The sequence below is a fragment of the Vulpes lagopus genome, chromosome 2 (genome assembly GCF_018345385.1).
Source record: "Vulpes lagopus strain Blue_001 chromosome 2, ASM1834538v1, whole genome shotgun sequence".
Lineage (NCBI taxonomy): Eukaryota > Metazoa > Chordata > Mammalia > Carnivora > Canidae > Vulpes > Vulpes lagopus.
In genome coordinates this window covers 73,418,612-73,445,059 of record NC_054825.1, presented here as the reverse complement: position 1 = coordinate 73,445,059, position 26,448 = coordinate 73,418,612, and the positions used below count along the sequence as shown (strand labels likewise).

At 42.7% G+C, this 26,448-nt stretch overlaps 1 protein-coding gene across 1 annotated transcript in view; it reads left to right on the top strand.

The window, feature by feature from the left end:
• Positions 1-785: 785 nt before the first annotated feature.
• RTF1 (RTF1 homolog, Paf1/RNA polymerase II complex component) overlaps positions 786-26,448 on the top strand; it is a 55,730-nt gene continuing 30,067 nt past the window's right edge. Inside the window, exons 1-2 of the mRNA XM_041745277.1 lie at positions 786-986; positions 15,648-15,758. Of these exons, the coding sequence (XP_041601211.1) occupies positions 786-986; positions 15,648-15,758 (312 nt within the window). The remainder of the gene's footprint in view (positions 987-15,647; positions 15,759-26,448) is intronic.

Genomic DNA, 26,448 nt, shown 5'->3' with positions numbered 1-26,448 from the left:
ATTCTTCCTTACAAATTTTCCAGAATCCATCCACATCTCTCCATTTGCACTGCCTCTTCATTGGTTTGGGGCACCATCATCTCTTGCCATGATGACACCAACAGCCTAACCTCCCTTCTAATTTATTCGCCACACTGCGCCTTCTAATAATGTCGTTCTTCCGTTTAAAATCTTTCAATATTGAAGTTCAACCTATGAATATAGCCTAGTAGGCACTAAAGGATGTGGCCGATGCGTCCCTACACACACACACCACATTCTCTGTTCCATAAACTTCCAGTTCCCTGAACCCATTTTTTCCCCCAATTATCAACGGGTCTTTCTTTGCCCACGCGGTTCTCTGCTTGGAACACCTTTCCTGAAATCTAGTCTTCTTTTGGGTAACTCGGATGCATCCTCAAGGTGGAACCTTGCACAACCCAGGTAGGCAGGCTTTATTCTGGACGGGTGCCCTCTGCGTGGTCCCGCCAACTTGTGTCTTCCAGGCGGCCAGGCCCTGAAGTCGCCCTAGACACGCCAGCAGTTGAAAGGCTTGCCAGAGTGGACCCAGATGCTTGCAGCACCAGTCCACGATAGGTACGTAGCACACCAAGCTTCGGCCCCGCAGAAGAGACACACCCAAAGCTTCCAGAGGCCCGCGCAGGGCATGCGACCGCGGTCCACTATCCGGAACCCAACCTCGTCGGACCCGCCTCCCACGCTGCGTCGGGGGTGGGGCAGGGCGGGGCGCCGGCGAACGGCGTGCGACGAGCGGGGGGCGGGGCCAGGGGCGGAGCGGAGCGCGCATGCGCGGTCGCCTTTGTGTGGGTCGAGCGGCGGCGGCGGCGGCGGCGGCGGTGGCGGTCCCACTGGCAGGCGGGCAAGAGGGGAGTCCGGGCGGCGTCCGGCGTGGGAGCCGGGGGACCACCATGGTAAAGAAGCGGAAAGGCCGCGTCGTGATCGACTCGGACACGGAGGACAGCGGCAGCGATGAGAACCTGGATCAGGTGAGGGCAGGCCGCGAACGCGCGGGCCGGCGGAGCGAGAGGGCTGAGTCCGGGCCACCGGAGCCTAGAGCCGGCCGGGCCCAGGGCCTCCTGGCCCGAGCTCCTGGCCCGCCCCGCACCCTGACCTCCGCTGCCACCTCTTTCTTGTCCTCCCCGCAGCGCCCGGGGTCCTTGGAGTCCGACCGGGGCCTGGAGACGGAGCCCCGAGGACTTGGCGCCTTGGGCGGGGAGGCGGGGCAGGGACCAGGCTGGTGGGCCTCGGGCTTGGGGGACCAGAGGGGTCCGTGATCTGCTCGGGTCAGATCGGAGCGGCGGGCTGCAGGCCTGGCGATCCGGGCCCAGAGAGATAGGAAGTACCGTCCGCCAACCCGGGAGGCTGGGAGATTTTGGAGGAGGTGCAAGGGTGAGTGTGGGGTGGTGGGGGCGGGGGGCGAGATGATGCAGGCTCTGGAAGATGAAGTTTTTCAGACAAGAGATGTGGACCTGGAGGAGAGACACCCTTAAACAGTTCTAGGGAACCTCTGTCGTGCTTAATGAGAAAAACTTAAGCTTTGGGCACAAATCTATTTGGCGACGAGGGTCGTTTGTGGTTGAGAAGGGTCCCCGTTGAGATGTCAAACCAAAGAAAACTTGAGAGGAGGAAAGAGGGCAGAAGTGGAGAAATATATGGGACGGCTTGGAAGGACTAGGATTGAGGCCTCTTGGCTCTTCTCATGCAGCATCCCAGAATGCTTTCTTACTTGAAGATTGTGCAGGAACCTTTGAAAGTAACTTTTGGTCTCACTGTCTTGGGGTTGAACTGTTTTTATACTCTAGAAAATATTGTAGGGAGGAAGCTGTCCTTTACAACAATGCTCTAGTGATACTAGATTTAAAGAGAGCCCCCCCCCCGCGTGTTTTGTGAACAAATAATAAAAAGAAAGAATATGCTAGAGGTAGTAGCTTTATAAGGTAAATAGAGAGTACTGAACTTAGAATCTGAAATTTTGAGTTCTAGGCCGGCTGTGCTGTTTTTCTAGCTATGTATCTTTTTGTCTGTAACCTTAAAATTTAGATACATTAGCCTGAGTGTCTAATTGGACTATTACAAGGATCAAGTATTTGTAAGAATTAATATTGGTACAAGCACTTGCAAACCGAGGCTTTTGTGTAAAGGGCTGCTTCTTTGTATTAGGCCACAGGTCTCAGGACTAAAGTATTAGAGCTTAAAAGGGGTGGACTTTAAGGAGGAGGGACTGGAAGTGTGTTGAAGAAAAGAGGACTGTTTTGAAAATGGTGGTATGGGAAAATAGTGGAACTTTATCAAAGGGAGAAAATCTTGTTTGGGGATAGGAATTAAAAGTTGAAAATGTGGGATCCCTGGGTGGCGCAGCGGTTTGGCGCCTGCCTTTGGCCCAGGGCTCGATCCTGGAGACCCGGGATCGAATCCCATATCGGGCTCCCAGTGCATGGAGCCTGCTTCTCCCTCCGCCTGTGTCTCTGCCTCTCTCTCTCTCTCTATCATAAATAAAAATAAAAAAATAAAAAAAAAAAGTTGAAAATGTTCTGGCTGAAAGGCTCTTGAAATTTACAAAACTATGAAAAATCCATTCTTGGCTGGAAAAGTTTGGTTGATAATTTTAGACTGGCACTTGGGAGGATTAGAATTTTTTTTTTTTTTAATCTAGAAATGTAGGTATTTGCAGTGAAAATATCAGCTACCATTTACATAGTGCTTGGGGTGAGCCAGTCCCCTCAATCAGTGCTTTATTTACCTTGTCAAGTTTTCAAATTATGGTGGAGTTGGTATTATTTTCTCCATTTTATATATGAGGAAGATGGAGACTGAAGAAGTCATTTACCTAGATTAACACAATTTGTTAGTGGTAGAGTTGAAATTTGAACTCCACATCTGCACGATTGTAAGGCACATGCTCTTCACTATAGCAACTTAATCTATTAGTCTTTTAACTTTTCATAGTGCAAAATGAGAAAGATGTTTAATGGTCATTTTCCATGTTGCTAGAATTCATATTTGTAAAGTACTTTGAATAATTTGGAGGGAATTGTTACATCAATTAAAGAGATTATGTGGGAGCTTCCTTGGTAAAGCACTCTGAGACCTCTGTTCCTGTGATGAATAAAGTTGCAAGTTACTCTAATGATTTTCTACAAAATTCTAACAAATAAAATGAGTTCAGAGTTTTCTTTTTGTGGTAGAGAGATTTTACCTGATCCACAATGAGCTCTTCCAGAGTGGACACTGGAAGGGGTTGCAACTTAAACCCAGTTCTGTTTATGAAAAGAAATTAGCATAAAATTTGTAAGTAATACGTAATACCTAATTTAACAGCAATTTCAACTTTCTCCTCTTCAACTACACTTATTGGCATTCTTTTTTTTTTTTTTTTTTTTTTAAGATTTTATTTATTCATGAGAGAGAGATGGGGGGGGGGGGCAGACATACAGGCAGAGGGAGAAGCAGGCTCCATGCAGGAAGCCCGACGTGGGACTCGATCCTGGAACTCCAGGATCACGCCCTGGGCCTAAGGCAGGCACTAAACCTCTGAGCCACCCAGGGATCCCCACTTATTGGCATTCTTATATCAGATGGGAACCAGATCAAAATTCCCTTTCCCTGCATATCCTAACAGAGGTACCTGTGCCTTCTATCTGTTTAGTGTTGCGCTAGGCTCTCAGAGGAATCAGTCTGCCCTCTAGAACTTTTCACCAGAGACCTTTAGCAGAAGTTCAAAATCAGGCTGGTTTGGGGGTCTTTGGAATCCTCAGAATAAAATTAATGCATTTGGGCCTTTCTAAACAAGATGTCTTTGGCTGCTCCACCTAGTTCTGGGTCTTCATTAGGGGTATAGCGTCTTATTTGCTGTCTAGTGTAAGGTCCTTGTGGAAAAGACAAAACCGTAACAAATCTAAGTATCTAGTGTGAGAGTGAAGCAGTTAGAAACGAGGTCTTTTGTTCCTGGGTTTTCCAGAAGGGATTCTAAGCCATTATGCTAGAAATATTTCCAACTTAGTCCTTGCTGAAGGTGAGGCAGGTAAGCCTACTATACTGATTCTTCCTGGTGGTGGGAGGAGGACCACCTGTGTCAGAAACTCTCTCGGTTGCTTATTTAAAATGGGATCCCTGGGTGGCTCAGCGGTTTAGTGCCTGCCTTTGGCCCAGGGCATGATCCTGGAGTCCTGGGATCAAGTCCCACGTCGGGCTCCTGCATGGAGCCTGCTTCTCTCTCTGCCTGTATCTCTGCCTTCTCTCTTTGTATCTCTCATGAATAAATAAATAAAATTTAAAAAATAAATGTACTTTGCAGGGGCTCCCATCCCAGACCTACTGAATCAGACTCTCAGGAGATAGAGCCCTGGACTCTGCGTTTTTACCAGGTAGAGTCCAGGTACTTATTTATGTTAATGATCGAGACCATTGTCTATGTGCAAGTTAATCTTTTTTTTTTTTTTTTTTGCAAGTTAATCTTTTTAGTAAGATACTCTAGTTGGGGAGAGAAATAGCCTCCTGACCCAGCTGTAGTGTGTGCACAATGGAAGAAACTTGACGGATATATTTGAGGTAGCAGAGCTGTTGGTTGTTCTGAATCTCTGAAGCTATTTGAATTGTTGGGATGCTTTTTTATTGAGGCCTATTTCCTTTTTTCCTTTCTTCATGATGGGAAGAGAGATGTGTAGGAACTGAATCGAAGTAGTTTAAAATTGCTTTAACTTTTAAGAACTTAGACCTTTGAGAATTTGAAGGATTTCTTTTATTTTTTATTTTTTTATTTTTTTTAATTTAATTATGATAGTCACACACAGAGAGAGAGAGGCAGAGACATAGGCAGAGGGAGAAGCAGGCTCCATGCACCAGGAGCCTGATGTGGGATTTGATCTTGGGTCTCCAGGATCGCGCCCTGGGCCAAAGGCAGGCGCCAAACCGCTGCGCCACCCAGGGATCCCGAAGGATTTCTTTTAAAATGTGGCCCGATAGTGACCTTATTTTTTTTATGTTGGGCACACCCTTTCTTCAACATTTTTTTAATGATTTATTTATTTGAGAGAAAGAGAGCATGTAAGCAAGCGAGTGAGCACCCTTGAGTGGGAGGGACAGAGGGTAAAGGAGAGAGAATCTCAAGCAGATTCTGCACTCAGCATGGAACTGGAAGCAGGGCTCCATCTCACAACCCTGAGATTATACCCTGAGCTGAAACCAAGAGTCACATGTTTAACCCACTGCACCACCTGGGTGCCCCATCTTCAGCATTTTAAAGTTGCAAATCCTGAAGATACTTGCTTTTGGCACCTCTTGGAAAAGAGTTTGAAGCAAACCTAGATTTTTTTGTTTTGTTTTGTTTTGTTTTTTTACTCTATCATGTACTTATTTGGAAATAATGAATGTCACTTTTTGTGGAATAATATTTATGCTGTGGGTCTTATAAAATGAAAAGTATCCAAGATAATAAAGGAATAAGAGTTCTTTAGTCAGATCAGTATAACTCAGTATTTCTGAAAACTTTGTCTTTCTCAAGAAAAACAATGAGCTACTTGCATACTGGAATGCTTTATTTCATAATTTCCTTTTTTATTTAAAATGGTGATGTTGCTATGTCCTCTTCTCTGCTCATGATACTTGAAGTAGCAATAATTAAATTTGTCTTTGAAAAAATAGGCCCCTAAGTATTTTCTGGGAGTTATTTTTAGATATTAAATGTGAAAAATATCATTGTTATAAAGTATCCTTCCATAAACCTTCCCCATAAAAGTTGGGAAATTTAAAAGTTGTGCCTCTTTTATGTTAGAGCAGAATTTCTTAGAAGTCTAAGATGAAAAACTTGTGAGAAGTGTCAAGTGTTAACCTGTGAAGTTTTAATTTGTGTCATGTTGCATCCAGCTTGATGTAACTCATTTGCTAATTTCACTTACCTTTTCTGTGCAGGGGAGATTGAGTCCCCTGGGAGCTTTAGCGAAGAGGCTTTTAGGAAAAATTCAAAACCCATCTTTGAGCACCAGATCTATTGGTGTACTTATTGCTCCCTTTCTAAACTGTAAGTTCCCCAAGGGCAGAGATTGTTTATCTTGCAACAAATGTGTTAGACAGTATTAGGCACTGAGGCTATTGAGTGAACAAAATGGAAGCAGTTTCCACCTTCAAGGAGCTTAGAGGAGACAGAGAGAGGGGGTGGTGAGTGTGGGGTAAGCTTTGCTCAGGGTCTTTTCCTCACAGTTTGACTAGAGGCTATGAGGGAAGAGCAAGGATACTGTGAGAGTGTGACAAGTGATGCTATACTACGGTGGAGGGAGTAACACTTAAACAGAGTTGGAATATGTGTTAAGGAAAAGATTAGGCTAAACAGTAGAGGCATGTTGAGTGTTCATGGCTGAGGGACTAGCATGCACAAAAGCATTGAGGCAGGAAGGACCGTGTAGCACCCTAATGAAACTGAAAGAAACACACAGTGACTGGAATTTAATGGGCTGAAGAGAGAGAAGGTACAAATGAAGCTGTAGTAGTCCCTGTTTGGACCCTTTGAAGATGAGAAAGTCAGTTTAGTGAACAACAACCAGCATTAAAAATGAAAATGAAAAAAAAAAAGAAAAAAAAAAGAAAATGAAATTGAATCAAATAGAAAACATCAGGGGCGCGTGGCTGGCTCTGTTGGTAGAGCATGTAACTCTTGATCTTGGGATTGTAAGTTCGAGCCCCATGTTGAATGTAGCATTAACTTTATTTATTTGTTTGTTTGTTTATTTAGTAGCATTTACTTTAAAAAAAATAAAATCTTAAAGAAATCAATCATGTATCAGTCTTAGTAAAAAGGATTATTGTAAAAAAAAGGGATTATTGTTACCTGTATTTTGTATATATACTGGCTCATGAGATATAATTGGTCTTACTCTGCACTGGGGTTAAAAAGTTCTAAAGTTATTTATAGGGCCTTGTCGGTAATGTTAAAGGACTTGATTCTGAGGGTAATGAGAAACCACTGAAGGATTTTAAGCTAGAAAAGGTTTCAGGTTTGTCTTTTAAAAAGTTTGCCTAGGTTGTCAGGTGGAGAGTAGCTTGGAGAAAGGGACACCAGTTAAGTGGTAGAAAGAGGAGTCCAGGTGAGAGATGGTAGAAAGCATTAAGTTCCACTAGAATGGAAGCTCCAGGAAGGCAAAGCTATTTGTTCACTATAGTATCCATGCACCTAAGATTGTGGCTGGTATGCGGCAGGTACCCTGTCAATGTTTGCTGAATGAATGCCTGACTTGGAGTGGTACAGTGCTTACAGAGGCAACGGGAAGTAGATTTGATTGGACATAATATTCAGAATAAAATGAGAGGACTTGATGATTGATTGGATGTTGGGAGTGAGGAAGAGGAAGTCCTAGCATGAGATGGGGCTAGGGGAAGATTAGGTATAAAGGTGAAGAGCATGAATTCCCTCATGGATGTGGAGTTGAAAGTTGTTTGTAATGAGAAGGGGCACCTGAGTGGCTCAGGGTCCTGGGATGGAGCCTCACATTGGCTCCCTGCTCAGTGGAGAGTCTGCTTCTCCTTCTCCCTCTAAAACTCCCCCTGCCTGTGTGCCTGTGCACACGCTCTCTTTCAAATAAATAAATGAAACCTTTAAAAAAAAAAAAAAAAAGTTGTCTTTGAGTTAATCTAAGTGGAGATGTCAAATAGGTAGTTGAAAATAACGCCTGCCTAGGGCACCTGGGTGACCTGGCTTTGGCTCAGGTCATGGTCTCAGGGTTCTGAGATTGAGCCCTGCATTGGGCTCCACTGTCAGTGTGGCATCTTCTTGTCCCTCTCCCTCTGCTCCTCCTCCTCCTGGCTCACTCTTGCTTGCACACTCTCTCTTTCTCTCTGGAATAAATAGATAGAATCTTAGAAAAAGAAGGGCCACCTGGATGGCTTAGTTTACTAAGCACCAGCCTTCTGCTCAGGTCCTGGGAGCAGGGAGCCTGCTTCTCTCTTTCCTGTTCCCCCCAATGGTATGTGTGCATGTTCTCTCTCTCTCTCTCTGTCAAATAAATAAAATCTTTAAAGAAAGGAAATAATGCCTACCTGATGCAGAGTAAGCACTTAATAAATCTTTGTTGAATATGCAAATGCTACTTGGCATATCCATGGTGGAAAGTTTTCTGACTTTTCTGGTTACAGCAGGATTACTCAGAGATAAGAGACTGTCAGTTTGGGAGTTCTTAAGTTCTTATTCCAACTCCTCTACTGTAATACTGATATCCCTTCTTTAAGGGTAGAAGAAATGTGCATTAGTTAAAAAGTATATTAGAAAAGGGAACTAAGTAAAAACCAGTAACAATGGTAGAATTTAAAAAAAAAATTCATGTGCCTTTTGTTTTTGAATGGGTTGGAAAATGATTTGGTCAATTTTATAACTGTGGGCATTTATACAACTCAGTAGTTTAACTACAATAATTATTTGGGAATCATGTGAAATATAAAGGATTGTTATACTGCCACTTTGGAATTAACTCAGAATGGTTTGGGCAGCCCGGATGGCTCAGTAGTTTAGCGCTGCCTTTAGCCCGGGGTGTGATCCTGGAGATCCAGGATCGAGTCCCACGTCAGGCTCCCTGCATGGAGCCTGCTTCTCCCTCTTCCTGTGTCTCTGCCTCTGTCTCTCTCTCCCTCTGTGTCTCTCATTAATAAATAAATAAAATCTTAAAAAAATAAAATAAAAAATAAAAAGTTTTTAAAAACTCAGAATGGTTTTTGTATATATGTTCATTGTTTTATTTTTCTTTCAATAAAAATAGTAGAGGGGCACCTGGGTGGCTCAGTTGGTTAAGCATCTGACTCTTGATTTCAGTTCAGGTCATGATCCCAGGGTCCTGGGACTCAGCAGGGAGTCGCCTCCTCTCCTTCACTCCCCCCCCCCCCCCCCCCGCTCCCGTTTGTGCAGTCTCTGTCTCAAATAAATTAATAAATCTTTTCAAAAACATGATAATAGATGCTTGTTTAAAATAGTTCCAATGGGGATCCCTGGGTGGCGCAGCAGTTTAGCTCCTGCCTTTGGCCCAGGGCGCGATCCTGGAGACCTGGGATCGAATCCCACGTCGGGCTCCCGGCATAGAGCCTCCTTCTCCCTCTGCCTGTGTCTCTGCCTCTCTCTCTCTCTCTCTGTGTGTGTCTATCATAAATAAATAAAAATTAAAAAAAATAAAAATAAAATAAAACATTTAAAAAATAAAATAAAATAGTTCCAACAAAACAAATACCATTCTGTCCCAAAAAACATACACACAATGGCTCCATTCCTTACATCTGAAAGGTAACCAAGTATCCACTATTGAAATCCTGTTCCTCTGCCTATAGTTTTGATATGAAAGAATTATATCATATCATATCATTTTCTGGAAGGGTGGGGAAGGAGGGAGAGAGAGTGAGAGAAGAATGAGAGAGAGAGAGAGAGAGAGAGAGAGATATGGGGAAGAGCAGAGGGAGAGAGAATTTTAAGCAGGCTCCACACCCAGTGCAGAGCCCAACTTGGAGCTCCATCTCACAACCCTGAGATCATGACCTAAGCCCAAATCAAGAGTCAGACACTTAACTGACTGAATCATCCAGGTGCCCCCACATCTCAGATTTAAACCTGTGTGGAGGGATCCCTGGGTGGCACAGCGGTTTGGCGCCTGCCTTTGGCCCAGGGCGTGATCCTGGAGACCCGGGATCGAATCCCACGTCGGGCTCCCGGTGTATGGAGCCTGCTTCTCCCTCTGCCTATGTCTCTGCCTCTCTCTCTCTCTCTCTGTGTGACTATCATAAATAAAAAAAATTAAAAAAAAAAATAAATAAACCTGTGTGGGGACGTGTGGGTGGCTCAGCAGTTGAGCATTTGCCTTTGGCTCAGGGCGTGATCCCAGGGTTCTGGGATCGAGTCCCACATCGGGCTCCCTGCATGGAGCTTGCTTCTCCCTCTGCCTATGTCTTTGCCTCTGTGTGTGTGTCTCTCAGGAATGAATGAATGAATGAATAACCAACCCGTGTGAATTACTCCTCTTTCTTCACTATCTCTCTAGTCCTCCCTCTCTCTGTCCTGTGGCTACTTCCCCGGTCCAGGTCACCATTCCCTCTGATGACACTGCTCTGGATTCCTTATGATTCCTTCCTGCACTCCCACCCTGGCCCCTCTGTCAGAGTGCTCTTTAAAAAAAAAACCCTCTGGGAGTGGTTACTCCCCTTAAAACTATTTGATGGCTTCCCTTTACCTTCAAATAAGACACTTGCTCCTGATCCTGCTTTATAAACTCTGGAATGATCTGGTCTCTTCTTACCTCTAAACAGCCTTACTTTGTTCTCCTCCTTGCCCTCTAAGCTCCAGTCACACGGTTCTCCTTCAGTTCTTTGACCAGGCCAAGCTGTTGCCAGCTTCAGGGCCTTAGCTATTCCACCTGGAGATCTCTGCCCAGAAAACTGCACCTCTCTTTTCTCCTTCATCCTAAATGCAGTTGCCTCAGAGTAGCCTCCATGGATCACCCTATCACAGATATGTTCCTCATTCACTTGATTCACTTCCTTCTTAGCACTTATCATGAGATATAACAAGTTTTGTGTTACTGTCTCCCTCACTCATTTTTAAACTCAAGGTCAATGACTGTCTCCGTTTTTCATGAGTGTCTACCCATGGCTTGGTGGTACATAATAGGTGCCGGTAGTAGGGCCATCTTTCCCAGTTTGCCTGGAAGTGAGGAGTTTCTAGAATTCAGGACATTCAGGTGCTAGAACCAGGACAGTCCTGAGCAAACCAAGATGTTTGGTCATGCTAGCTGGTAATAATTATTTACAGTAGTTATATTTGTGGAATGAATAAGGGGAAAAGAGCTCAGCATGCTAATTAGCCATAAAAACCTCCGAGGCCTATGCATATGGGCTTTTAGTCTCATTTCTGGGGTATAGAATATGTATCCCACTTTCATGTGATCACGGGAGGTTTGATTAAAGAGATGAGATTTAATTTTCTTTAAGTAAGTAGGAGGGAGCTAAGTTGCCTTATTGCCAATTGACCCTGATATAACCTCACAAAAAGTACACTGTGAATGATGGTGTAGGGGAATTAAATCTTAAGGTTTATGAGTCTCCATGTATTGATGGGATTAGAATTCTAATCTTAACCAGAATAATACTGTTTTAACAAACATTACCTTAGTGTAGTTAGGCTTGCTTTATTTTAGGGTCTCAGTTTTGACAGTCTAGTTTAATGTTAAATATGGCTTTTAAACAATGTTAATGAAACTGCTGTAGAAGACAGATATGGTGTCCTACACAGCCATACCTTTAGTATATTGGGCATTGGCCTTAATTTAAGCAGATCTTTAGTTCAGTTTAAATTTGATATACCATGCTGGCACCCCCAACTGCCATTCCCTTAGACAAACACCAAGAAAAATAGGGAAAGCTTTCACTGGATGAGTTGAAATATAGGGACAGTGATGAGAGAGCATCACTGGACACACAGAAACGTCTCAGCAAGCATGGTACTGTTGAATTGGACTGGCAGAAGAGAGCTGCAGGTGGACCTATACCCTGTGCACAGATCACATTCATTCATTCATTTATTTTTAAGGATTTTATTTATTCATGAGAGATAGAGAGAAGCAGAGACACAGGCAGAGGAAGAAGCAGGCTCCATGCAGGGAGCCTGATGTGGGACTCAATCCTAGGACTCCAGGATCACGCCCTGGGCCGAAGGCAGGCACTAAAGCACTGAGCCACCCAGAGATCCCCATACAGATCAGTTTTAGATTGGCTTTTTCAAGTCCTGGTTGTTGGATCAGTCACCCCTACAGATAGTAGCTCTCTTCACATATGCCTGTTGAAAAGACCTTTCTGTTGCACATTGGTCTGTTTGGCTGTACTTACAAGCCCTCGGTAGCCTAGGGGACTTAACTATAAAGAGTAACCTTGCCATATGTTCTCCCAGTAATTTCCCGTACAATTCTTAACTTGTATATTTCACATTGTTAAGAATGTCTTTGCTGTCACCATACTATTGTTAATATGGTATTTATGTCATAGGAGAAGGACTATGTCTATCAGATGCAGTTTGTGGATGAAGGAGAGACATTTGTTAGGTTTTTAGTATGGAGTGGAACTTTATCAGGAAGGGAGTATTAACATTTTAACACTTTAGTTACAGTAATTTTTAATGATTGTCTACCACTTGTTAATTTGATGGATAGGTTTCCAAATCCCAGTTGATAATGAGTTGGTGTTAAAACAGATTTCTAGTGCATTTGTGAATCTCAAAGGGTCAGGAAAGAGATCACTTAACAGAAATCTTTCTAAACTTTATAAATTTGCATTAAGGTAATTCAGGGGGAAAGATAATAGTAAAGGCCATATGCCAATTACCAGCAATCCCACTTTTAGGTATTTACCCAAGTGAAATAAAAACTTACACTTAGCTCAGTTGGTTAAGCATCTGACTCTTGATTTTAGCTCAGGTCATGATCTCAGAGTCCTGGGATCAAGCCCCACATTGGGCTCACCCTTAGCAAGGAGTCTGCTTGAGGATTTTCTCTCCTCCTCCCTTTGGCACCACCCCTCACCCACCTGCTTGCACTATCTCACATGCACACTCTAAAATCTTTTTCTTTTTTTTATATTTTATTTATTTATATGAGAGAGGGGGAAAGGGTGAAGCCGACTCCCCACCGAGGAGACGCTTAACCGAGACACCCAGGTGCCCCTAAAATAAATCTTTAAAAACAACAACTTACATGCACACAAAAACCTGTATGTGAACATGTAATTGCTCCCAAATGGAAACCCAGGTATTTTTCAACTGGTAAATAAAGTGTGATACATCCACACAATGGAATACTACTTAACAATAAAAAGGAACAAGCTGCTAATATGTGCTACAACATGGATGAATCTCAAATGCATTATGCTAAGTAAAAAAGCCAGTCTCAAAGGTTACATACTATACAGTTCTATTTATATGTTATTCTGTAATAAGCAGATCTATCTATAGGGACAGAAAACAGGTCTATGGTTGTCAGAGGATGGAGGGAGGGATATAAAGAGCACTAACTTCCTGGAAGTTAGCCTGAAGCTCATAAGAACACCCTTTTTTTGTATCACAACGGTAACTCCTATTAACCAAATGCAAATTACAGCAATATTTGTGGGGATGATGGGACTATCCTATATCTTAATTGTGGAAATAGTTAAACTCTATGTATTTGTCAAATTCTTAGAATTTATATGTAAGAAAAAATGCACTAAATTATACCTCAAGGTGTGGTTTTTTTTCCACAAATTTATTTTTTTAAAGATTTCATTTCTTAGAGCATGCGTACATGAGTAGGGGGAGGGGCAGAGGGAGAGGGACAAGCAGACTTCCCACTGAGTGCAGAGCCCAATGTAGGGCTCAGTCCCAGGGCCTGAGATCCTGACCTGAGCTAAAGTCAGATGCTGAACTGACTGAGCCATCCAGGTGCACCTGTTTTTTGGTTTTGTTTTTAAAGATTTTTTTTTTTTAATTTTTATTTATTTATGATAGTCACAGAGAGAGAGAGAGAGAGGCAGAGACACAGGCAGAGGGAGAAGCAGGCTCCATGCACCGGGAGCCCGACGTGGGATTCGATCCCGGGTCTCCAGGATCGCGCCCTGGGCCAAAGGCAGGCGCCAAACCGCTGCGCCACCCAGGGATCCCTAAAGATTTTATTTTTAAGTAATCTCTATACCCAACGTGGGGCTCAAACTCACAACCCAAGATCAAGAGATGTGCTCCACTGACTAACCAGTCAGGTGCCCCCTAAAGTTTTTAAAAGACAGTAAACACACACTTATTGCTGTAATTTGCATTTTGTCTATACGAATTAATATTTACAGTGAAAAAGTAGATGTTCTTATGATCTTCAGCCTTTTCAGGAAGTTGGTATGGTAGCTCTCATCAGTGAAATGAGAAGAGTAACATTTCATGACTGCTTATGAAGGAGAAGAGTGGGTCAGCTGTTAATCTGAGAAGGTCATATTCTCATTCTGGCCAGTCTATTCCTAAAATAGAAACTGGAAGAAGAAAACAGATACTTTGTAGGCAGTCTATTATTTTAAAATCCATCTTGGCACTTGACCTTTAATTGTAGAACACCATCATCATCAAGAAATAATACTACTAGTATTTATTAGAAGTAGTTTTCTCTTTTTTGGCAGAAGGGAAACATGTTTGTTTGTTTTTTTATTTTTTATTTATGATAGTCACACAGAGAGAGAGAGAGAGAGAGGCAGAGACACAGGCAGAGGGAGAAGCAGGCTCCATGCACCGGGAGCCCGATGTGGGATTCGATCCCGGGTCTCCAGGATCGCGCCCTGGGCCAAAGGCAGGCGCCAAACCGCTGCGCCACCCAGGGATCCCGGGAAACATGTTTTAGACTGATAAACCATGACTGAATTTTGAGCTAGGGTTCTATCTGCCCTGATTTGAATCCTGGCTCTGTCATTTACTAGCTGTGTTACCCTGAGTAGATTTTTAACCTCTCCTGCTGCTTAGTTTATCTTCAAATAGGGATGATGACAATACATACTTTAAGATTGTCACGAAGAGGGCAGCCCTGGTGCCGCAGCGGTTTAGCACCACCTGCAGCCGGGGTGTGATCCTGGAGACCCAGGATCGAGTCCCGCATCGGGCTCCCTGCCATGGAGCTTGCTTCTCCCTCTGCCTGTGTCTCTGCCTCTTTCTGTTTGTCTCTATGAATGAATAAATAAAATCTTTTTTTAACAAAAAGATTGTCACGAAGATTAAATATTAGATATTTAGAAAAGTACCTGGTGCTTAGTAAGTACAGAATAATTTTGGATTGGTAATGATACTACAGAGAGCAAGAACCAGAGAAATTTCCTTTTGTTGCATTTTTGAGTTACTGGTAAGCTGATAAGAAATAACAGAAGAGGGCAGCCCTGGTGGCTTAGGGGTTTGGCGCCGCCTTCGGCCCAGGGTATGATCCTGGAGACCCAGAATTGAGTCCTACGTCGGGCTCCCTGCGTGGAGCCTGCTTCTCCCTCTGCCTGTGTCTCTGCTTCCCTCTCTGTGTCTCTCATGAATAAATAAATAAAATCTTAAAAAAAAAAAGAAGAAGAAGAAGTAGTAACAGAAGAGAGGAACCATGTGAGAGCAAATTCTGGTTCTAACCATAACTCTTAGTGGTACATCCCTCCCGCTGTAATCTGTCATAAATCACCAGGACAAAAAAAAAAAATCTTGTAGTTTGTCAGCTTATTCAGAACAATCCCACAAATGCCAATTTTTTCCATGAATTACAATAAGAGGATGCTTGGAATATTAGTTAGACTTGTAAAAACAGTAAACAAATTACCTTTGAAAACATGGGTCTCATATCAGTTTCTAAGATTCAGTACTCCTGTAGCTGGAAATAGTAGAAATAGTGACAATTTGGGAGTAGCCTGCAGTTCACTTTTATAGTCATTTTTCTATTTCAGACATACATTTCCCATTAAGAAGAAAGGGACAGATTTTGAAAACATTTCTTTAGTGCTTAGGAATACTGGCAGTGTATCTGTGTGATAAAAGTCCCCGTGATGACGATTTTCAGTTGAAAGCACAGAGGTAGAAGAGACCTAGGTAAGGTGGGCATTTTGCTATTCTTGAATGTTTTTTTCTTTGTTGAGCAAAACTCATGTGTCTGCTTCTGCCCTGTTAGGAGCTCTTGTCTCTGGCAAAGCGGAAGCGGAGTGACTCTGAGGAGAAGGAGCCGCCTGTGAGTCAGCCTGCAGCCTCCTCAGACTCTGAGACGTCCAACAGTGATGACGAGGTGGGTGTGGATGGGCTTGGCCCCAGGGACTGAGCAGTATTCGAAGGTCCCGAGTTGGTGACTCCTGACAGCTTCTTTTCCTTAAACTGAGATGTTTCTGCCTAAGATCTACCAGAACTTCTTAGGGAAATAGAATTGTGTAAGGAAAGCTCTTGAATTGTCATGTTTCCATGTGTGGTCAGTTACCTAGTGGGCCCCTCTGCAGGGCACTTGTGGCTATTGTTTAGTTGCTTGTTTCCAGCCCTGTTGCAAAAGCAGAGGCACAACTTCTTAACCTTCATCTCTGTTTTATCGGGGGTTTTTTTCATTGTTTTTATTCCACTTTCATGTTAGAAAAGAAATCCTGGGGGCCTCTAGGTGGCTCAGTCCTTTAGGCAGCAGACTCTTCATTTTGGCTCAGGTCATGATCTTAGGGCTGTGATTGAGCCCCCTGGCTCTGAGCATGGAGCCTGCTTGGGATTCTCCCTCTGCCCTTTCCCCACTGCACGCACTCATTCTCTCCCTCTCTCAAAAAAAAAAAACAAAAAAAAAAAAAAAAGGAAAAGGAAATTCTGTCAAGAATGCCATATATTGGGGCACCTGGCTGGCTCAGTCAGTTGAGTGTCTGACTCTTGGTTGCAGCTCAGGTCATGACCTCAGGGTTGTGAGATCGAGCCTCTTATCAGGTTCTGCATGCAGTAAGGAGTCTACTTGAAGATTCTCTCCCTCTGCTCCTCCCCCAACTTGCACATGAGGACTCTCTCAAATAAATAAAGAAATCTTTAAAAGAGAGAGAGGGCAGCCCAGGTGGCTCATCAGCCCAGGGCCTGATCCTGGAGACCCGGGATCCAGTCCCACGTCGGACTCCCTGCGTGGAGCCTGCTTCTCCCTCTGCCTGTGTCTCTGCCTCTCTCTCTCTCTCTCTCTGTCTCTCATGAATAAATAAATAAAATCTTTTTAAAAAATAAAAAAATAAGAGAGAGAGAGAGAATACCATATATTGGGGTGCCTGGCTGACTCAGTCAGTGGAGCATGTAACTCTTGATGTTAGGGTCCTCAGTTGAAGCCCCACATTGGGTATGGCTTAAAAAGTAAACAAAATAGTTAGTTAGTTAGTTAGTTATTTTAAAGATTTATTTATTTATTTATTTATTTATTTATTTATTAATTAATTATAGGCATAGAGAGAAAGAGAGGCAGAGATACAGGAGGAGGGAGAAGCAGGCTCCATGCCGGGAGCCTGACGCGGGCCTCGATCCGGGGACTCCAAGATCGTGCCCTGGGCCAAAGGCAGGCGCCAAACTGCTGAGCCACCTAGGAATCCCCTAAATAAAATATTTTTAAAAAGGAATGCCTGGGTGGCTCAATGGTTTAGCATCAGCCTTCGGTTCAGGGTGTGATCCCAGAGTCCTGGGATCGAGTTTCACATCAGGCTCCCTGCATGGAGCCTGCTTCTCCCTCTGTCTATGTCTCTATCTCTGTCTGTCTGTCTGTCTCTCTCTTTCTCTCATGAATAAATGAATAAAATCTTTAAAAAAGTTTTTTTAAAAAAGAATGCCATATGTTAGTGGGAAATATCTTAGCAAGACAAGAGGCTTTCTTTGGATAGATTCAATCAGCACCTTCAGAGTGGTAGTGGTAACTTTTAAGGAGGAAAATTCAGCTGTTTGTTGTTTAAACCAAAGTGACTTTTCCAAACTGCTCACCACCAAACAAGACCCTGAAAGATCTAGAACCTTAGTGGAAGAGGGAATGAGGGAAAGGGCTTGAAGCCCTCCTACATGTTCCTCATTTGATTTAAAATACTTTTTTTCCTTTTAGTAATTTCCTAAAGAGAGGCTAGATACCACTGTTCTGTTGTATCTCATAGCCTGCAGTTGGGAGGGGTGTGTGTGTATGTGTGTGTTTCGGAGCCCAGCATGGGGCTTGAACTCACAACCCTGAGATCAAGACCTGAGCCGAGATTGAGTTGGATGCTCAAGTGACTAAACCACTCAGGCACCCCTAGGTAAATATTTTTAACAGTATACTTATTTTGCTTTAAAGTTCCACTAAAGTCAAAAGTGTTTTTATTATAATGAAGTTTAATTAACAGCTAAAACAGTATTTACCAGTGCCTACATATGCAAATTAGGAATGATTGCTTTCTGATTGACTGTAGTGAAGTTCTCTTAATCGTTAGTAATTCAATAGGCCTGAAATTGCTTTCCACAGCAAGAGGTAGTGAACACAGGAGTTTTTTTCTTTGTTTTGTTTATTTTTAATATACTATATTAACTAACTAGAGGAACCGTAATTCTTCTCAAACTGATAAAATGACTCAATCTGTTAAAGCAGTGGGCTCAATGAAGTAATAGTTTGCTTTTTTGTTTTTCTTTAAAAAAAAAAAAAATGCATAGACAGGGCAGCCTGGGTGGCTCAGCGGTTTAGCGCCGCTTTCCTCCCAGGGCGTGATCCTGGAGACCCGGGATCAAGTCCCATGTCCCACGTCGGGCTCCCTGCATGGAGCCTGTTTCTCCCTCTGCCTGTGTCTCTGCCTCTCTCTCTCTGTCTCTCATGAATAATAAATAAATAAAATATTTTTTTAAAAAATGCATAGACAATATGGGAAAATCTTGAGGTAATTCCTTTTCCCACTATTCCTACACGAACTACTTTTATTTTTCATGTTTCCAAAGTTGGCTTCTGTGGGTTCCTTTGAAGTATTTGGTTCTCCATATTCCTGTTATTAGATCAGAGTCCTGGGTATACAGTTACTATAGGGATTCCCTTTATTATTTTTAGCTGCTTCTACCAGAAGGGCAGAATATGTGTCAACCTTATAGCATTAGAGGAGTCCAAAACTTGTACTAGCAGAGATCCAGTTCTAAAAGCTTCTATGGCTTATGATTCCCTTTGTCACTCATAGCTACTTAACCAAGTCTAAATGACCTCATCTTAGAATGCTACCCAACTGCTTATGTGCTTGTTAGAGAATAAGCTAACACATAAGCTGCACCCTGCTCAGTGGGGATGAGACTTGGAGTAACTTCCCCCCACAAGCTTCTTAGCTCTTACTGCTGCCTCTGGGTCCCAGGTCCACCTGCTACGTATAGAGTTCTACTCCAGCCTCCTTCTCCCCACCTCCTGCTGGAATAGCAGCCTCTACAACATGGTTATTCTGAAAGGTGCCTCCTTGGTTTGCATTATCATATCAGTCTTTGGCCTAGGCTACTAGCTTAGCACAGATCACCTCAAAGCTCAGGTATTTCATTATTTTGGACAGTTAAGCAGACTGTCCAAAAAGATTTAACTTTTTTTAAAACCCTGGAAACTACTGGAGAACTCAGTGGTATAACATGAACTCAGATTTATGGCTGCCTTAAAGATATTCTAAGGTAGGTAGGGGACTTCTGCGAGATCCTTAATATGTGAAGTTTGAGACAGAGGCTCTTGCTTTTTTCCCCTCTTTTGTGATATTCATACATCTTTGTAGGTAAAAACCACATACTGAAGTAATTTACTATGTCTTTTGATTCCTGCCATGGTGCTTATATCTGTACAATCTACAACCTAGTCTTCTTAAAGTTTGTTCAAGTGGCAATTCTCAGGTGGAATCTATGATCTAACTCCTATGTCAGAAACTGCTCTGGAGCTTTTTTAAAAAAATACATATTCCACCCCTTCTCCCCTTCCACCCCTTGTTTATTGTAATTTATAAGCCATAAATGCTGGTAGAAGTATGTTGGTCCCTTCAGATTTGCTAGGACAGAAAACTGGTCAAGAACAATGGAGTTAGGGATGCCTGGGTGGCTCAGTGGTTTAGCGCCTGCCTTTGGCCCAGGGCATGATGCTGGAGTCCCAGGATCGAGTCCCACATCGGGCTCCCTGCATGGAGCCTGCTTCTCCCTCTGCCTATGTCTCTGCCTCTCTGTGTGTCTCTCATGAATAAATAAATAAAATCTTAAAAAAAAAAAAAAAGAACTGAGTTAGAAGGCTAATGGGGAGTTTGTTAGAAGGAGAGAGACGCTCTGAGTTCAGAGCCAGAAGGTATCTAGCTAATTGATCAGGGGCAGGTGAAGAAGAGAGAGAAAAGATATTTCCTATGCAGAAAAAAGTGGGCACGTTGGACATAAAGTGTAAGGTTTAGGGAGGGAGGGAATGGTGGATATTTCATGTGTAATATCTTTGCAGGGAGGAAAACCTAAATTTAATGAAAGAAAATATACTTGTGTATTATTATTCGTGAAGAGATTATTCTCAATGCTATCTTGGGGGCACATGTAAAAATAAGATGCATTTCTGTAATGCATCTTTCTGTAAGGTTTACATTGACCAAGCTTGGGAAATTGGAAATCACACCTCAATAGTAGGTCATTGTGCCATGGTGTGGCATTTTGGTGCTATCCCTTCCTGTCCCTGAAAGCATTTGATAGGAAAAGCATCACTAGGAGTGCGTATAGGAGTGGCAGGGAGGAAAAATGATGAGGAGAGAGCTAGCTATTGCTCATTCACAAGATAGGGGGGGAAAAATGACCCAAACAAAAATGTCCATTTTTTAGGAAGAACAGAGTCCTAAACCAAGTGTTTCAGAATCCTTTTTTTTTTTTAAGATTTTTATTTATTTTAGAGCAAGTAAGTAGGGGGAAAGGGCAAAGGGGAGAAAGAGGGAGAGAGAATCTCAGGCAGACTCCCTGCCGAGTCCAGAGCCCTACATGGGGCTCGATCTCAGGACTCCAAGATCTTAACTTGAGCCAAAAACAAGAGTTGGATGCCTAAGCAACTGAGCTACCCAGGCACCCTCAGAATCCTTCTTAAAAATCTGGTGGGTCTAGGAGCCTGGCTGGTTCAGTTGGTGGAGCATGTGACTCTTGATCTCAGGGTTGTGAATTTGAGCCCCACATTAGGTTTAGAGATAACCTAAAAATTTAAAAAATCTTAAAAAAAAAAAAAAAAAAAAAAAACAACTCATGAGGCAGCCCGGGTGGCTCAGCAGTTTAGCGCCACCTTCAGCCCAGGGCATGATTCTGGAGACCCGGGATCAAGTCCCACATCAGGCTCCCTTCATGGAGCCTGCTTCTCCCTCTGCTTGTGTCTCTGCCTCTCTTTCTCTCTCTCTCTCTCAAGAATAAATAAATAAAATCTTAAAAAAAAAAAAAAACAAACAGGGTATATCTCCTAGAAACAGCTATGCTGAATAAGAAGAAAACCCCAATTTCCTTACTTGTTACTAGTAAAAATCACATTGAAAAAAACAAGAAAACCCTTTTTTTATTGTTCAAAATCAAATAAAACTGCCTTAGACAAAGTTAAGAAACTCCTGAATTATCTGATACCCTCTGCCTAAGCGAGAGTTATTTTTAAAAGTTTCCTGTATGGTCTTGTTTTCAACATTTTTGAGAAATAAAAGCAGTTGGCCCAGCCCTGTAGTTCAGTACTTGTCACACCTGTTTTTTCTTCCCTAGAACTTCTCCCTTTCTTTCTGGAGGCAGTTATGCCCCCACTGCCTCTTTGAAGACTTTGCTCTTCTCTTGCTTTTCCCCCATTTCATTTTGCTCTACTTTCTTTCTGAAGCTTCTTCTTTCTCTTTTTTTTCTTATCTGATCTTTCAGATTCTCTCACTTGGATCTAGTTGCACTCCTATTCCCACTCTGTTATTGCTTACTGGTTCCAGTATTTTTATTAATAGAACATTTTGAAAATGGTACTTTTCCTTATAAATTCATTTAGTAACAACTTCTCTGGGAAGTCAACCTAGATATCCAAGAGCATTTTGTGATTGCTTTACCATACAGATAATACCTAATTAGCACAAGCTCTCAAGAAAGGCCTTCCCTACTAAGCTAGAATTTCCCTGTGTATATATTGGTTTAGTGGAGCTTTCATACACACTATACCTCTGGAACAAGATGTTCCACTTAGATGAATTACCCTAGTACTGAAACTAAGTCTTTAAAAATCTAGAAAATCACTATACTTGAAATTTTTGATACGTATTATTATGTATAGTTTTTCTTGCTGATTTAGTCATGATTATGAATGACAGTTTCTTATATTGTGAAATAAGGACTTCCAGAATATTGAGCTGTGTGGTAGTGCGTTTTACATCTTTTCTTTCTCCTCTGTGAATGTAGGTAAGGAGTGGCTATTGTTCTCCTCTTTAAAAAAAAAAAAAAATTAATTTATTTCTTTGACAGAGAATGAGAAAGAGCACAAGCAGGCAGAGGGAAAGAGAGAAGCAGGCTTCCCACTGATCAGAGAGCCCAACTTGGGGCTTGTTCCTAGGACCCTGGTATCATGACCTGAGCCAAAGGTAGATGCTTAACGGACTGAGCCCCCAGGCACCCCTCTTCTCCTCTTTTGGTAGTCTCTCTACTCTCAGCTTCCTGCATCTGATCTGCTCTGGGGTCGGGAACCCAGGTGACCCGCTGTAGTTTAAGTCTGAATGCTCTGCTTTAGTACTTGATTTCAGCAACAGCCATGTGGATTCCTTACAACCTTTTTTTTTTTTTTTTCTTTACATACTTCTTGGCTCTTGGCTATGTAGATAACAGACAGTAGCACTTGATTTACCTAGACACTATAAAATCTCATCATAAAAATTTGGAAAAATGGGGGCACCTGGGTGGATCAGTGGTTGAGCGTCAGCCTTTCACTCAGGTTGTGATCCCAGGTTCCTGGGATTGAGTCCCACATCAGGCTCATGTCCAGAAGCCTGTTTCTACCTCTGCCTATGTTTCTGACTCTCTCTCTGTCTCTCATGAATAAATAAACAAAATCTTAAAAAAAAAAAAAAAGAATTTAGAAAAATGAAGTGATTTTCATGGATCACTTGTTCAAACTTGTTTACATTCTGACACTTCCACCAAGCAGTGGAATGGAGGTACTGATTATCTTTTACATTTTTTTGTATGACTGCTGTTTCACTTTTGTTTTTTTCTCCAAAACTAGGCTGTAAGTTTTTGTGAATGAGTGTAGGGATTCTGTGTGTTTTCCAATTAAACATGTGGGACGGGGTAGCCCGGGTAGCTCAGCAGTTTAGCGCTGCCTTCAGCCCAGGCATTGAGTCCCATGTCGGGCTCCCTACATGGAGCCTGCTTCTCCCTCTGCCTGTGTCTCTGCCTCGCTCTCCCTCTCTATGTGTTTCTCATTAATAAATAAATAAAATAAAAAAAAAACATATGGGATGTCTTAGAATACAGTAGTATCATTTGTACTTTGATTAGTTACACAGTAGAAGGTAAAAGAAAGCTTTAGTTTTCCTTCATATTCTTCATATCTTTCATACTCTTTAATATCCTGTTAAATTGCATTTATTCTTTAACTCTGCTGATCCTTCTCTACCTTCAGGAAAAAAACAAAATACCAAAATCAGGAACCATGTCTTCCCCCACACACCTCTTTGCTGGTCCCCATCAAGGTCTAGAATAATGACTACAGAATCTTTTTGATAGTTGCTTTGACTTAGTATTCCACTCAGTTCATGAAGAATCCTGCAACTTTAAAAATCCAAGAGGTCAAGGCACCTGGGTGGCTCAATGGGTTAAGCATCTGCCTTTGGCTCGGGTCATGATCTTGGGGTCAAGCTCTCTGCCCCTCCTCCCAGCTTGTTCTCTCTCTCTCTCTCTCTCTCTCTCTATCTCTATCTCAAATCAGTCAATCAGTCAATCCAAGGATTCATAGAGATCATCTGGACTCCCCTTTTTCAGATATTAAAACAGGCTTAAAGAGTTCCTTTTCCTATCATAAAATAGTATCCTACCTTTATATAGAATTTCATGGTTTCTGATGTGGTCTCTGTACTTCTCTTAATCTCTCTCCTTTGAGTCTCAAACTACCCTGATAGGTAGTCAAGGTAATATTACTATTCCTACTGTACAGATAAGGAAACACTCTCAGGTTAAGGGCTTGGGATGTATTCCAGTTCTTTTAACCCCTAAGTCCAGTGTGGTTTATCACTAACCCAGCTGTTCTTGAACCTAATTAACTCGATGTATTTCATTTCACTTGTAAATTCATTTCAGAGTAACTGCCCTGCTGTGGATTCTACTCTGAATCCTGAGACCTAGAATATGATCTTCCTTGCCCATTAGACATAACCTCTATGAAATCTTGAAGTTTCTTTGCTTTTCTGCCTCAAGATGTTCAAAATCCTGCATCTCAATGCTACCCAAGTCCAAAACAACCACTTGCCACCCCATGTTCCTTCTGATCTGTCAGCTGAGTGCCAGTAAGGTCATCTGCTTCCCAGAGTAGGACCTGCTTACCCCACCCCCACACACTCAAGCTGGCACAGGGTTGTATAGTACTAACCCTCCTTGTATCATTAGATAATGCTGCCCATTATACTATCTGTTACATCAGTGAGAGTCAAAGTGCTGATCTCTTTTAATTTAGTAGTTAAGAGCACTTCTTTCCAGTCTCTGTTTGAGGTTTTCCTGACTACTTGTATACATGATGCTTCCCTGGTGATATGTGTGGGCCTGTTTCCACGTAGAAGGCCCAGGAGAGCAGGTAGTCATGTGTATGACAATCCTGATGGGCAGCACATCCTTGGCGTCTCCCAGATTATTTTTGAACAGCTCTCACTGGGGGATGCTCTGGCCTCTGTACTCAGATGCCCATCAGCAGGTGCTTATCTTCTCATTCTCACCTTCTGTATGGTACATTTTAGGGACTTTCAAGGTCACAGCAGAGCCTGTCTTTCAGTAGAGTCACAGTTCCCAAAACAATTTTAAGATGCTGGGTCAGGGGCACCTGGGTGGCTCAGTCAGTTAAGCATCCAACTCTTGGTTTCAACTCAGGTCAGGATCATATGGGTTGGCAGATCGAGCCCTACCTCTCAGGCTCCGTACTCAGCGGGGCGTCTGCTTGAGGTACTCGCCCTTTGCCCCTCCCCACATTTGTGAGTGCATGTGTGCTCATGCCCCCCTTCTCTCTCTTTCTCTCTGTAAAATAAATCTTAAAAAAAAAAAATTGGGCACCTGGGTGGCTCAGTGGTTGAGTTGTCTGCCTTTGGTTCAGGTCATGCTCCTGGGGTCCTGGGATTGAGTCCCACATCGAGCTTCCCACAAGGAGCCTGCTTTTCCCTCTGCCTATGTTTCTACCTCTCTCTGTGTCTCTTATGAATAAATAAATAAAAATTTTTAAAAAATTAAAGTTAAAATTAAATGCCAGGTCACTTCCTGTACTCTCTGCTGGATGAGGAAAGCCTAAGAGCATCCCTTTAATCCTGTCCTTTACACACACACACACACACACACACACACACACACAAATCCTGTCCTTTACTCTTCAGACTCCATTTACTACCACACTCTGGCAATGAAAGAAGGATTCATATACCTCTGTCTTAGGGTCAATAGAATAAGACTTTTGAATAAGACTTTTTCAGGGACAGGGAAGCAACCTCTGAGCTCTATAACTAGATTAAGATATTTCTGTATTGATGTTGCCTGCCATAAGCTTTGACCCGGTCCTTTATGATTTATCAGAGACTGTCATCTTGGGAGAAGAGATGTTGAGCAAATATTTCAGGTAGGTGCTTAGACCAAAAGCATTCAAGAACTTGTAGTTTGGGGCAGCCTGGGTGGCTTAGCGGTTTAGTGCCACCTTCGGCCCAGGGCGTGATCCTGAAGACTCGGGATCAAGTCCCACGTTGGGCTCCCTGCATGGAGCCTGCTTCTCCCTCTGCCTGTGTCTCTGCCTCTCTCTCTCTCTCTCTCTCTCTCTCTCTCTCTCTCTCCCTCTCTCCCTCCTTCCCTCCCTCCCTCTCTCTCCCCCTCTCTCCCTCAGTCTCTCATGAATAAATATATACAATCTTTAAAAAAAAATGGGGGGACCAGTCTCATTATTATTTATGTATTACTATTTAATATAGAGAAAGACACTCAAATGAGTTCTAGTAATCTTCCAAAGATTTTTTTTTTCCCCTGGAGAATAGACACAGGCAGAGGGAGAAGCAGGCTGCATGCAGGGAGCCCGATGCAGGACTCGATCCTGGGACTCCAGGACCATGCCCTGGGCCAAAGGCAGTCACTAAACTGCTGAGCCACCCAGGGATCCCCTGGTCCCCAAATTTTAAGTGATTGTATATCTTTGGGTGGTAAAATACAAGTAATTTTTTTTTTAAGGTTTATTTACTTTAGAGAGAGCATGAGCAGAAGTGGCAGAGGGAGAGGAAGAGAGAATTTCAAGTAGACTATGTGCTGAGCATGGAAACCATTAGGGGGGGTTTGATCTCACAACCCTGAGATCACCACCTGAGCCAAAACCAAGAGTCTGAGGCTTAACCAACTGCACCACCCAGGTTGCCCCCAAATGATTTTTTTTTTAACTTTAAAAGTATTTTCCTATGTCTTCAAAGCTTCATATAAAGAGCATATATTTTTAAAATTAGATTTTAAATTTAAATAAAGGTTTATCAAAAAATACTTTTTTAGAAAGTCAATATACAAACGGCTTAAAACAGCTTCTTGGTACTAAAAGCCATATTTGGGCAGCCCCGGTGGCGCAGCGGTTTAGCGCCGCCTGCAGCCTAAGGTGTGATCCTGGAGACCCGGGATCAAGTCCCACGTCGGGCTTCCTGCATGGAGCCTACTTCTCCCTCTGCCTGTGTCTCTGCATCTCTCTCTATCTCTGTGTCTGTCATGAATAAATAAATAAAATCTTTAAAAAAATAAAAGCCATATTCATAAGATTATGTATTTTTATTTTTTTAATATTCATTTTT